We start from the raw sequence: 12,989 nt of genomic DNA on the forward strand, positions 1-12,989 counted from the left end.
TTCACTAAACAAAGCAAGCACAGAACTACTGGCTCCAACCGCCTTCCCACCCCCTCTCATCTCCCTTTAAAGACAAGAAAGTTTGTCCCGACAAGCTCTAATTTTTGCATTTGAAGTTTCTCACAGCTGGCTGTCTTCCTCCTCCCCCAGCACACTCGGGGCTCTTTGGAGCCAGCCGCCCCACTTCACCGCTCAGAATCATTTAGGTTGGAAAAGACCTTTAAGAAAAGACCCTCTCACATACCTTCCCTCTTCTCCTCCCCACCAGCCCAGGTTTGGGAGCATCTCCCAACTAGAAGGAACCTCCTGTGACTTAGTGTGTTACAACAAAACCAATAAAGCTCAACTCTATCACTTCATCAAAAGGCTTTTGAACCTGCCAAGATCCAGCAGGACACAGGGATGGAGGAAACATCCCGGGCATCACAGTATAACACCTGTTCAATTGCAATTAAGCCTTTTTTTAAAGCAAGTATCTGTAATTATGTAGATCAAAATGTCTAAAAGCCCCATGATTTAAGCAAACCTGAAGCAGCACCGCCAGCCTCATCACCTTGGAGATTTGCTGTGTTAGTATTTAATCATCTGTGCAAAACCGTGTTCCACTAGGATTTAACTAAAGCTCTTTCGCCAGAGGACCCAGCAGCAAATCTTCTCTCTGCTGCTTTAATCACACACAACACACATTAAAAGCGAGAATATACAACGAGGCTTGGTTGGAAGAGCTAGCATCCCAAAGCACATCTGGTTTGTCCCCTGCAATACCATGGGGTATCCTTATCTTAGAGGTGTCACTGTGATTTTAAGGAAGACATACAGCATCCCAGCACAGACCAGAGCATCAGCTTCACTTTATTCTCTTCCCCCACTGCCCCAAGACCACAGTGCCTCAGTTTGTCCTTTCACATAGCGATTTGAGAAGCAACAACAATGATCCTCCCAATCAGGCTGGTTACAAAGAAAGGGTGAGTCAACAAGGGAAAGCTGCAGCCTGTGGTCAGAGCATTGGTGTGGCCACAGCATCACTCAGCTCCCAGCACACCCAGTTTCCGCAGCAGGAAGCTCCCCATCCCTCCCGCTAGTTTCCAAAGAGTTTGTTGCTGACTGGGAAATAGGTAATTCCTGTTTGACTGTGATAAAAAATGCCTATTCATGCCCAAGCGCAAGGATGAACACACAGCTGATGAGGTCTGCTCAGCTCCAACTGAAGCTACATATGGGTCTATCATGTATCCTCCTGCAAAAACAAGCTCTCTTATCAAAAATGTTACTAGCTGAGGTCAGAGAACAAAACTCAGAAGTTTCCATATGAAAACGTTTCAGTTATCTCCACCTCTTTTTATTGCTATGTAAAGGCAGTTGCGTGTCACCCCCCACACACACTGCTTGGAGAACTGAAGGTGTTAAATTCCATGGCATAAACGTAATAAAATGAAATTATTTTTAAAAAGCTGCTATTTCTGGATCTATTTAAATGCCTCTTTAAAATGAAAGAATTCATCAGTCATCATTCTGACCCAGACTGACAACCGAAAAAATGGCTTGAGACACCTAAACAATTAATTCTGGCCAAAGGAAACAGATCAGTCCTGTCCGAAAATGAATTCATTATGTCCCAAAATGTTTCCTTTTTTCTTTCTTTCGTGATTCTGTGAGCAATCCCTATGGGTGATTTCAGAGCATTCCTCAGAGCTGTTTACTGGAAGCTGAATCAACCTAAATAAATAGCTGTCTGCCTTCCGCCAGCCCTAGCTGTCCAGGATTATTTTCAGCCAGCAACAGATAGTAGTATACTCTTACCAACCATGACATAAAGGCTAGGGAAAAAAAAAACTAAAAAGTTGTGGTGATGGCACCTGGCCAAATGGTTCAGACAAATATTTCACTGGAAGGAGTCTGTAACAAGGCATTTGGGCCAGATGCTCACTTGTCTAGCAAATGAGCATGCTAATTTGGTATAGCCAGGACAAATACTCGCTTCACTCTATTTTTAAATAGAGCTGCTCAGACAGATTTTAGCTGCGCCTCATGTTTTAGACAAAAATAAAAAGTGAAAACGTTAGCACACCAAAACACATCGTCAAGCTCAACTCCCCAGCGTCTGAGCAGGGCAAGCCAAGCGCCAGGACACATCACACCGGCATGTGCTGCCCTTCCTCCCCACTCCTGCTGCTGACTGCAGGGTTTATCTCGGCCAAACAAGTGGCCAGGACGAGAGAGGCAGCTGTTTTTTTCCCAAACAGGCCCTCTTAATGCTCAAAAATGGGAACATTCTCCCTCCTCACCTGGACTCTGCCTGCAGGTGGTGGCACCATCGACAAGAGCACTTCTGCACACGCAGAAGTCGCTCACAAGCCCAAGCCTTAGACCTACCAAACACTACCTGGAAGACGTGTAGTATGTTGGAGCCTCGATGGACACATCCAAGGCGCTGTCTGCACAGAAATCCCCCAACACATTTTTTTTTTTTCTCTGCCTGCAAATCCCCCCTCAAAAAGTCTGTTGGGATGAGTTGTCCCCCCCAATTCAAGGCCAATGGCTGCAAATGGGAATAGCAGCGAGATTTCTTTTCTTCAAAGTGCAAACCAGGCAGAAACCAAAGCAGAAAAGCCCCACTGGAACAATCCTGCTGGTGCACACAGGGATGCGGAGAGCTGTTTAGATGTCAGGAGAGCGCTTATGCAACACACTTCAATAAAATAGCAGCTTTTGTTGAGAGCGGTAGCAGTTTATTTAGGGGAAAAAACACCCACCAAGTTTTGTCAGTCCTCAAAAGCCAAGACAGTTACGTAATACAGCATTTTGCTGCTGGTTACCAGAGAGGAAGAAACCATGCTTTTTTTAAGTACATATATGCAATACATCTACCTCTTCGAAATGACATCACCGAGCAGCACAAAAAGCTGAAATCTATACGAGGAAAAACAAAAAGGTTATACAGTCTGGTGGTGAACTGATACTTCAGCTACTTGAAGAAACAAGAGGTATTTTCCCCAAGAAAGTTAAAGAAACACAAAAAGAAATCCTATTTCCACTAGTTAAGAAAACAAAGGTCCAAACTTTGCAAGCAAAACACTTCTGAGCAAAGCACCTTAGTTGTGCACAATAAAAACCTCTTCCACAGCTCTGGAAGATAAGAGCCTGAGTATTTCATTTACTTCTCTCAGGAAGCTCTTACGGAAAAATGCAGAAGTCTGGCCTGAACTAAGAGTCAAAGCCAACGCTCTTAATCACAGCAGCTGGAGATGGAAGAAAACCTATGAGATCACACAGCCCACCCCTGCCAGCACAGAACACGGCCCTCCAGAGGAAGATAAAACACTTACAAACACTTGATCTTGGCCAGAAGGCCAAGCAGTGAGTAATAATTTTGAAATTCTCTGCATCGATAGATTTGTTCCGATAAATTATGTTAAGGACATTAAACCAATGGCATCAAAGCTGCCATAAGAGAGCTCATGAATTCAGTTTCTAGATAAAGAGCTCTTGCACATTGTAGATTTCTGTTTGGGGGTTATCTTTCCCATCACCATTAGCAGTCGGCAGCTGATGTATGCATGACTGATTTTACTGCACTGGATTAGCACATCTTCCTCTCTCTCCCCTACACTTCTTTGACGAGCCTGTTGATGGAGGCGCAGGACAGGACACTCCTGAAAGCCACTGGATACTGCTGACGTGTTGGGAAAAGGCCCAGGGAAAGATAGAGGAGAGTCAATCTCTGTAACGTTATCTAGTCACTTCTCGCTGCTTTGCAGAAACAGTAAACCCTTCCTCAATCTCTCTTCACCAGCAAACTGCCAAGTGCTTTTTGAGGAGGTCAGCACACCTAGCCATGGAGAAATCAAGCAATTTTTTAATCCAAGAGGCCAGGGCAGAATTAAGAACAGGTTTCCACGCACAAGGTTACCAGCATTTTCTAAATACCCAGAAGAGAGCTGAGGCCAAGCATGACATCTAGAAATCTATTTAAAAAAAATAAAATAAAACCAACAACAAAAACAAGCAACTCCTCTGCCTTCTGCAGAGGTGAGCAGAAGAGGTGCTCATCGAAGGTGAGAAGAGAACATACCAAAGAGGATGAGGTTTGGGTTTCCACCTCTATCACCTGGAAGTGGGTGAGCACAGGATAGTGCTCACATCAGCAGACAAGTGCTGACCTCACTGAAACCCTGGATCCACCATTTGGGGCTTATCCCAGCGATTCCACAAAAAGATGTGCTTCACAGCAACTAATTATTTGGGCAGTGCCAATCCAAAACCAACACAACTCACCAGTGCTGGGAAGAAACCTGCTTTCCTTTGTGTCTCATCAGCACAGCAGACCTCAACCAAAGATCAGTGGTCACAAGACCACTGACAAACAAAACCCTTTCTAAATGTGCATGGAAACACAAATCCATCTTGATGGACAATGAGTTACTCTCTCCACTGAAAAACATTTGAAATAAATAAAAACCCTTCAAGGCAAATAAATGAGACTCAGATGCATGATGTCTTCAGCAGCAGAGAATGGAGACAGCCCACGGACCAGTAGGCAGATGGCAGGACTAAAGGGTGGAAACTCTGAAGACAAGATGACAGCAAGTGAGAAGTTTCTAGCATCTGCTCCTGACTCCTGGCCATATTTCTTCCCCCACCATCCCTCTCCTGAGACGAGCCCTTTGGCCAGAGACCTGCCCTCCTGCTCCCCGAGAAATACCAACTCTGAGGTAGAGCAGACACGCAAACTTTTTGGTCCTCGTTATTGAGCTGCTTGCAAGTCAAAGAGCACCATCGAACTGCAAAAATCACAATTAAAAGAAACAGCGAGCAAGTTCAGCAAAACTACCTTCGGCTTCAGGGAAGGGACTGGAAATGAGGCACATACGAGCAAGTGCTAACGCAGCCGGGCGAGACACCAGCCAGCGAGTATTCCTAGTTTTACTGTGAACCATACGGAAAAGCAATAACATCTCAGGGATAAGAGGAATGAGGTTATCTCAAGTTTCCCAGAAGAAGAAGGGGCAGACTGACTTTTGCTGAAGGCATTTTGGACAAGACCACTTTCTGGAATATTTGATGGCAACTCCTGCACCTGCAACCTGTAGAAAAGCTGGGGAGACCCTCCTTCCCTACAGCAGTGTCTTCTGGCACATTAGCTTTGCACAAGGTTCTGCCATTTGAAAATTAATCCTGCTGTTCGCCAAAGACCATCGATTTTACAGCTCTGCATTACTCCTGCTTTCCACCAAAACAGTGATTTAAAATTTAAGCCAATCCCTGCTCCCAGACAGCAACACCTATTCAAGAAACACAAGGGCACCGGCCTTTCCAGAGTGTTGATGAATTTTAAGTCCAGGTTTACAGCTATCGGGAGCTACTTCGGGGATACGAATCCTAACGATAAATGCTCCAAGCATTCCTTTTCCAGGCTGCTCTGCAAACATCACCAAGCACCGGGAAGGGAGTGTGTCAACAGCCCCTATTCCAGCTGAGCAATTGCGGGACTTGCTCAAAACCGACCCCAGAGGGAGCTGGCAACAGGGAAACCAGAATTAGCATCCTGCCTGCTGCGCCACCTTCTTAATTTGGGGGGGGAAGATAAACAATCCTTTCCCAGAAGAGTAAGATATAGGTCAGATGTAAGGTATCTTTCTGCCCTGCGAGCGCTCTGCTTTTTAAACATGGCAGAGTCTACAGGGATGCGGTGAGATAATATATTTAATCACCGCTATTACATAGTAATCAAGAAAGGACAAGAACAAGTACGATACCTTGTTTGGGGGAAAACGAAGCCCTGATCCTGGAGAAGGAAGCTCTGGGTGAGCAGAGGGAAGCAGCGCAGACAGCATTAATTCACCTCCATCTCAAAAAAAAAAAAAGGCTTTTCAACCCTGCAGGGCTAACAGGGGTGGTGGGGAGGAGAAATAAAACACCAAGCAGCCCCTTTCAACAATACATGCTGGAGGGAGGGAGGAGCGGCTTTTACTTTCCAAAGGGAAATTCAGTTATAATACAGGAAATGTAATCCAGGTATTCGGTGCCCCCCCCCAAAACCACACAATTCTCACTCACTTTCTAGCTACTGCTTTGCCAGACGAGCTTCCCTCCAACAGACAAATCTCTCATTTATTTAGACAAGCTGGCTCCTACTTTTGTTCTTTGGACAGTAATCTTTTGCCTCCATCTTAAAGGAGCTTTGCCCCACACCCGGGTGGGCATCACACACCAGCACAACTCCCACGGCACCAAAAGGGACGGCGAGAGTTTGGGCAACAGGACCCAGCTGACGATACTAACCTGCGACACCCAGAGAGATTTCACAGCTGATGGTTGGGAAGAAGAGAGATTTTTATAACAGAGACAGGACTTGGAGTCATTTGACGGTCCTATTTTAAGCTTCAGGATGATGAGCCATTCAGATGTTTCTATTTAATAAACTCATCTTCCCTCCTGCATGCTTGGTCTCAGCGAGGTGGGATCAAGAAAGTTTTGTCCCTCTTGCAGGAATTTGAGGGCGAGGGTTGGGGGCGAGTCTTTCTGTAGGTTTTACACCTACATTAAGAGCTCAGCAGTTTGGGATCCTGCTCTCAGCTCGCTTCAGATGTGTCGGGATGATTTCCCTGTCCCCAGAAATGACTGAGCCATTTTGAGAGCAATTCTTTTGTCTGTGGACTCCAAGGAGGAGCCTGAAGCCAGGGTGACAATGAACTCTCAACTCACTCGGACCCATAATTATAAAGCAGCCATGGCACCCAAGGCACAAAGGGCCAAACAACTGAAATCCCACATTAGCATTTTTTGGCACATGCTGCTTCAAAGCGAAAGCAGCAAAACGAGAAAACCTCTTTGGGTGTTTCCCCAGAGAGTTAAATACACGTTGAGGCAGGGAGAGGGGGAACCGCTGCCTGCCTGGTCTGGGAAGGGTTTCAAAATTATCCACATCCCCTTTATCTACACTGGATGATGCCAATAATAGAGTAATAGTTCCCCAGGGCAAACTGCACCATGGGCCGCTGAGGGTGACAGTGCCCCAAAAAGCCATGGCAGGGCTTCAGATAGTTTAAGGTTTACCATGGAGCAAAGCAAAACCTTGCGTCCGAAATAACAACCACCCTCCTTTTGTCCCCTGCCTTCTGCAGAGCTGCTCCTCCAGCATCTGAGCCCTTCCAGCACCCATTTCAGGATCGCTCTCCTCAGCTCATGGCTCTCATCGTCCCTGGTTCTACCTGTTCTTTCCAGAAGAAGCAGAGGAACCAGGTCCCACCCAAAGCCTGAACACTGCCCGGGGCAGAGGGCGACCACCCAGAGAGGCCCCAAGTCTCCTGGAGGTGGGGCTGAAATCCGAGGTTTAAAGCCTGCACCATCAGGGATCAGCCGAGATGAACATGCATCACATATCGCACATGTCACACAGCGGAGGCTCTGTCACAACTAGAATTCAAATCCTGTGGGAAATGCACGTTAGCCAACACCTCACTAGCTAGAGAAGCAAACAATGGCAATTATTCTACCAGGAAGGGAGAAGAGATTTGCTTGTATACTTGCATATTTTCTCTTAAGTAACGTTCTCAAAACCCTTCAAGCTTTCTGAAGCTGGCTCCTCCTTTTCAGCTCAGAAGATAAGCGAGTATGGGAGAATATCACGATCTCAAAGGAAGCCCCAAAGCAACAGAAAAAGACCCAGCGGTCTTGCCCCTGGACACTCAGCCCTGTGCTGAGGCACCTCAGCTGCCACAGCCAATAAAGACCCAAGCACTCTCTTCTTCCTCTCAAAACTGGCTTTATTGGACAGACAGGTACAACTTCCCCCATGCCTGCTCACACACTGAACAAAGATAAAGCAGGTATGTTGGATGTTCATCTTCAAAACTGCCCAAAAGACACAGCTAAGAAGCCAGAAAATTGAGCACATATGGACATCCCTGCTAGATGATACTTCATCAATGCCACAGCAATAATTAAATTAATTTCTTTTACTGCGGTGCTCAGCTATCTGGCCCTAAATTCTTCTACAAGAGAAGTGGGGTAGCAGGCAGTAGGGCTTAAGGTGCAAAACACCAACACTCTGAGAACACCAAATGAAGACAAGGTTCAGATGCAAGTCTTCCTGGGCGTTTCTTCTTTCCTTGCTGTGGCTTGGGTGACAAGTGGGGTCACACTGACCAGGAAGCTTCAGCATGTTGCATTATAATAAATAAAAAGCCTGGCCACTCTCTACTAGAGAAGCTCAAGAAGGATGGTTGGATCTTGTCGAATTCAAATTTCAAGGTTTTGAAAAAGTCATTTTGGTTTCTAGCCACAAACTAGCATGAAGAAGCTAGTTTGGGGCCTGTGGAAAAGGGAATAGGGCTCTCGACTCCCTCAAGAACGCTGCCAGGCCTGTGAAACACTGGCAGGAGGCAGAGTCACAGGTTTAAGCACCAAAAGTGCCCTGTTTTATCCCAGACAAGGTTTTCACCCCTTGTTACCATCCCTCTGCAGGAATGAGGACAGTGCCCAGTTCCAATCCTGCATATTTCTGGTTCAGCTTGCATTTTGAATCAGCAGAGCAAGACAAACCCTCAGCTGTCAGAGGACTTCAGGACCTTCCCCTTGACTCTTACTGGTCCCTATTCTAGTCATCAAAACAAATCTAACCAGAAGATGTTTACGTTCCCACAATATCTTGCCTCCCACAGGTACCAAATGGCTTTGATGAGCTACCTTTGCCTTGCCCAACACCAGATGCAGCAAAGAAAAGGGAGTCTCTGCCAGAGAGATGCTATCCTCCCCCCTTCCCGGCAAGGTACTGACTAAAGGAAGATATTTCTGCTACCCCCACCCATCTGCATGCCAGCAGCCAAGTCCAGGGACCCAGGACCCGCTGCCACCCCTAAGACAGGTGACCTGACCCATGGCTCAGGCTCTAGAAATACAAGGGAACAGAGAATCAGGTTTCCCCTGGCACCAACCCCTCCACTCCCCCCACCACATCACAGCACCCCTTCTCACGTAAACCAGTCCCCCCTCCCCAAGACCCTCTGCCCCCTCTAGCTACCCTTTTGTAGGAGAGAATTCAAGCCCCCCAGGCCCCCATTCATGCCTGGAGGATCCTCACCACACACCCACAGCCTCCTCCCCAGGAAAAGGTCAGCCCTACACCCACCTCCCCCAGCAAAAGCCCAACCCCAGCTCACCCCACGGAGCCCCAGCTCACCCCACGGAGCCAGCTGGGCTCTGCAAAGCCCATCCCACCCGGGCCTCGGCCCATAACCCCCCAAGTGCTCCCACACACCCTCTGGACTGCTCAGCCTCCTCGTCGTCCCACCCCCGGCTTCACCCCACAGCACCAACCGCCCTGAGAGCCCTTCCCCGGCTCGCGGCTTTGCCCATCTGCTCACCCCACCCAGGGCCCGGCCCAGGCACCGAGTCCCTTCCTGTACACACCCGACCCCACGCACCCCACAGGCCTCCCACACACCCCCCTCCAGCTCCAACCGGCCCCACGGCCCTACTACACCCCCACACCCCTTACACCCCCCCAAAGCCCTCCTCAGCCTCACGCACCCCATGCCTCTCAAGCCTTCAGAGCCGCCTTCAGAGCCCCCCTCAGCCCCCCCAGAGCCCCCCCTTAGTGCTACACCCCCACTCCCCAGAGCCCTCCTCTCAACCCCGCATCCCAGAGCCCCCAGCCCCACACCCCCCGGCCCCCGCAGAGCCACCCCCGGCCCTCCGCCGGCGCCGGGCCCAGCCCCGTACCCGCCAGGCCGCCGCTGCTCCCGCTGCTGCCCCCCGACTCGGGCCCCGCCGACGCCATCTTGGAGCGCTCCCTCCTCCTGCGGCTGCCGCCGGCTCGCGCGCGGTACACGCGCCCCTCCCCGCTTGGCTCCGCCCCTCCTCGCTAAGGTCCCGTCCCGCCGGACCGCACCATCCGGCCGCGGGGGGGAGGGGCGGACACGCCGCGCCAGCACGTAGAGCGCACGCGCAGTCCAGGTAGCTGTTCCCCCCACACACACATACTTGGACTCGCCCCCGCCGACGCGACCACCCGGGGCGAGGGTGACAAACCCTCAGGGCGCATGCGCAGAAGGTGGTGAGGGCCGCGGCCGCGCAGGCCGCTGTGGGTCACGTGACGGGTGAAGCGCGACCAAAACAAAGCCGGTGGGGGGGGGCACGTGGTGCACGGGACGTCACGGCACCACCTGCCGTGACGTCGTGCGGTAACGTCATTTTCCACATTCCATCCCCAGGGACTCGACGTGGCCATACCGGGGGGGCAGGGCCCAGGGGCGGTTTCCCCCCCCGGTACCCCATGGAGGAGCCCCCGCCGCCCACAGGAACCTGCAGTTACTCCTCCGGCCCGCAGGGGGTGCGCCCGCCGCCATCGGCCGCTCGGCGCTCGCTTTCGCCTGCCTGGCGGTGCAGCGTCAGGCCGGGTAGGACGCGCAGCGGAGCGCCGATCGCGGCGGCGGCGCGATGAGCCTGGCGGAGGGTCGCGCCCCGCGGCGCACGGCCGGTAATCGGCTCTCGGGGCTGCTGGAGGCCGAGGAGGAGGATGAGTTCTACCAGACCACGTACGGCGGCTTCACCGAGGTGCGGGGACGCCGAGGACCTGGGGAGGGGAGTGGGGCCTGGGGAGTCTCGGGGGCCCTAGGGCGAACGGGACCGAAGGTGTCCCGGTGCTGTGAGGGGCTCGGGGGCGGGTGTCTGGGGGGGGCGAGGGAGCTTCGGGGTGGGGGGCAGATGTCTGGGGGTCCCGGGGGGGTGGGGCTGTGGTTGGGGAACCCCGAGGAGGTGGGGGTCCCCAGGGGGGATCACCGGGGGCCCCAGGGGGTTGTCCCCTGGGCAGGGGGCTGCGGGGCAGCAGGAGGGGCCACGGAACGAGCAATAGGGGTAAGGGGTGTCCAGCCATTAGAGAAGCCGCCCCCCCCCCCCCCCCAGTCCAGTAGCAATGAGGCCCCCGTGGCTTCAGGGTGGGAGGGCACCGGGGCTCGGGGCTGCGGCGTGGGGAGCCCTGGGGAGGGGAGGGGGGTGTGTGTGACTCAGCCCCTCTGTCCCCACAGGAGTCAGGTGATGACGAGTACAGGGGTGACCAGTCGGACAGCGACGACGAGGTGGACTCAGACTTTGACATCGATGAGGGCGAAGAACCCGCCAGTGACCAGGACGAAAGCGAGCCTAAGCGCCGCCGCCGCATTGTCACCAAGGCTTACCGGGTACAGCACTGCGGGCAGGGGATGGGCTCCTCATTAGGAAAAACTGAGGTTTAAATGAGCCCGAAGCCATGACCTGGGGGAGTTTTTTCTCCCTCCTCATGTCCTCTACCCCATCCCTTAGGAGCCCCTCAAGAGCCTTCGTCCCAAAAAGACGGACGTCCCCAGCGGCAGCTCCCAGAAGCCACGAGAGGTGAAATCCGTCCCCTTGGAGCTCCAGGATGACGTGGGAGACAGTGAGTGCAGGCAGGGTGGGACAGGACAGGCTGGAAATGGGCCCCCTCCAGGAGACCTCCTGGTGAGCCGGGCCAGCCAGTGCCTGCCGGTAAGCCCCATCATCCTGCCGCAGGCCGGAAGCACATGCGACAGTCGACGACGGAGCACACGCGCCAAACCTTCTTGCGCATCCAGGAGCGGCAGGTCCAGTCCAAGCGTAAGAAGGGTGGCCCCAACTACGACCGGCCTCTGACGCAGGAGGAGCTGCTGGAGGAGGCCAAGATCACGGAGGAGATCAATCTCCGCTCTCTGGGTGAGCCAAGCGCTATGCCAAGGGGTGCAGGGACCCCCAAAATGGCACAGGGAGAGGGGGTGAGGGTGTCAGTGAGGTGCTGAGCCTCCCCCTTGGTTTATTGCCACTTTCACAGAGAACTACGAGCGCCTGGAAGCCGACAAGAAGAAGCAGGTCCAGAAGAAGCGGAAGTGTGTGGGGCCCGTTATCCGGTACTGGTCCGTCACCATGCCCCTCATCCCGGAGCCGGGCAAGGAGGAGAATGTAGATGTGGAAGGGTAGGTTGGGGTCACCTGAACATGGCCCCAGTGGATTTTTTGTGCCCCACCACACCCAGCCACACCCTGGCTCCTGCTGCTGATCCCTCCCTGGGCTCTGTTCCATTGTGGTGAGGGAAAAGTGGGTTTTGGGCAGCGCCTTAGAGCCCTGCAAGCCCCATGCTCCAGTCCTGGGGGCTGGCTTGAGCAGATTCGGCAGCTCTGCCCACTGTGGGAGCTCTACCAGGGTTTCTCCCCACCCCGGGGGTCTCCTGGGTGCTGACTGTGGCTCTTGCAGGTTGGACCAAGACCCGCAGCAGGTTGAAGCAACTTCAGCCCCAGCTCCAGCTTCTGCAGGGAAGTGCTCCCGCACTTTCATCTCCTTCAGTGATGACGAAACCTTCGAGCGCTTCTTCCCCAAAGCAAAACCACCGCGGCTGCCAGTGCGGGAGATCTGCCCCGTCACCCACAAACCAGCTGTTTACCGTGACCCCATCACTGACATCCCCTACTCCAACATCCGTGCTTTCAAAATCATCCGGGAGGCCTACAAGAAATACATCACAGCACATGGGCTGCCCAGCGCCGCTGCCTCTGCCACCCTGGGGGCCACCGCTCCCCCTGGCCCCGACCCCAACGTCCGTCCCACCCGCCAGAAGATCATCATCAAGCAGAGCGTCCCCACAACCTGAGCACCAGGGGTCCATGGGGGGCTCGTGGCCGCTCCGGGTCAAGGCCTCTCCTTGCTCTGACTCTCGTGGGCAACGGTTCATTGCTCTATTTATCTCATTCCTACTTTTTTTTATATAAAAATGAAATAAATCTGAGTAGCCTGCATACAGCAAGGGTGCGGACTCTTATTTCCATTCATCGTGCAGTGCCTGCAACACCAGGAGACCCTACAGTAAACACAGGGTGCGTACCACCCCTTGTTTTCCGAGGCCCTACAATAAACAAGCAGTTCATCCCTGGTGCTGCTGCTCACAGTCCCACGCTGCCACAGGAGCCCTGATGATGGCGGCCTCATGCACGCACCCCCAAATGCAA

At 52.5% G+C, this 12,989-nt stretch overlaps 2 protein-coding genes across 2 annotated transcripts in view; one reads left to right on the forward strand and one right to left on the reverse strand.

Moving 5' to 3' along the window:
• Window positions 1–9,796, reverse strand: part of LOC142036206 (putative PIP5K1A and PSMD4-like protein) — a 34,938-nt gene extending 25,142 nt beyond the window's left edge. The window contains exons 1-2 of the mRNA XM_075039328.1: window positions 9,724–9,796; window positions 2,869–2,910 (exon numbers count right to left, since the gene is read on the reverse strand). Of these exons, the coding sequence (XP_074895429.1) occupies window positions 2,869–2,910; window positions 9,724–9,781 (100 nt within the window). The 5' untranslated portion in view covers window positions 9,782–9,796. The remainder of the gene's footprint in view (window positions 1–2,868; window positions 2,911–9,723) is intronic.
• Window positions 9,797–10,213: 417 nt separating this feature from the next.
• VPS72 (vacuolar protein sorting 72 homolog) lies at window positions 10,214–12,779 on the forward strand. The gene is made up of 6 exons (XM_075039435.1): window positions 10,214–10,557; window positions 11,028–11,180; window positions 11,302–11,413; window positions 11,527–11,706; window positions 11,822–11,963; window positions 12,241–12,779. Exons 1-6 carry the CDS (start codon window positions 10,441–10,443, stop codon window positions 12,632–12,634), a joined length of 1,098 nt encoding a protein of 365 aa, XP_074895536.1. The 5' UTR covers window positions 10,214–10,440; the 3' UTR covers window positions 12,635–12,779.
• The last annotated feature ends 210 nt before the right edge of the window (window positions 12,780–12,989 follow it).

The sequence above is a fragment of the Buteo buteo genome, chromosome 11 (genome assembly GCF_964188355.1).
Source record: "Buteo buteo chromosome 11, bButBut1.hap1.1, whole genome shotgun sequence".
Taxonomy (NCBI): Eukaryota; Metazoa; Chordata; class Aves; order Accipitriformes; family Accipitridae; genus Buteo; species Buteo buteo.

Excerpts from the sequence above, each read along its gene's own strand:
- VPS72 (XM_075039435.1), top strand. The coding sequence starts at position 10,441 with ATGAGCCTGGCGGAGGGTCGCGCCCCGCGGCGCACGGCCGGTAATCGG. Across the intron at positions 11,707-11,821 it reads GATCAATCTCCGCTCTCTGG|AGAACTACGAGCGCCTGGAA; the intron begins GTGAGCCAAGCG and ends CCACTTTCACAG. Across the intron at positions 11,964-12,240 it reads GAGAATGTAGATGTGGAAGG|GTTGGACCAAGACCCGCAGC; the intron begins GTAGGTTGGGGT and ends TGGCTCTTGCAG.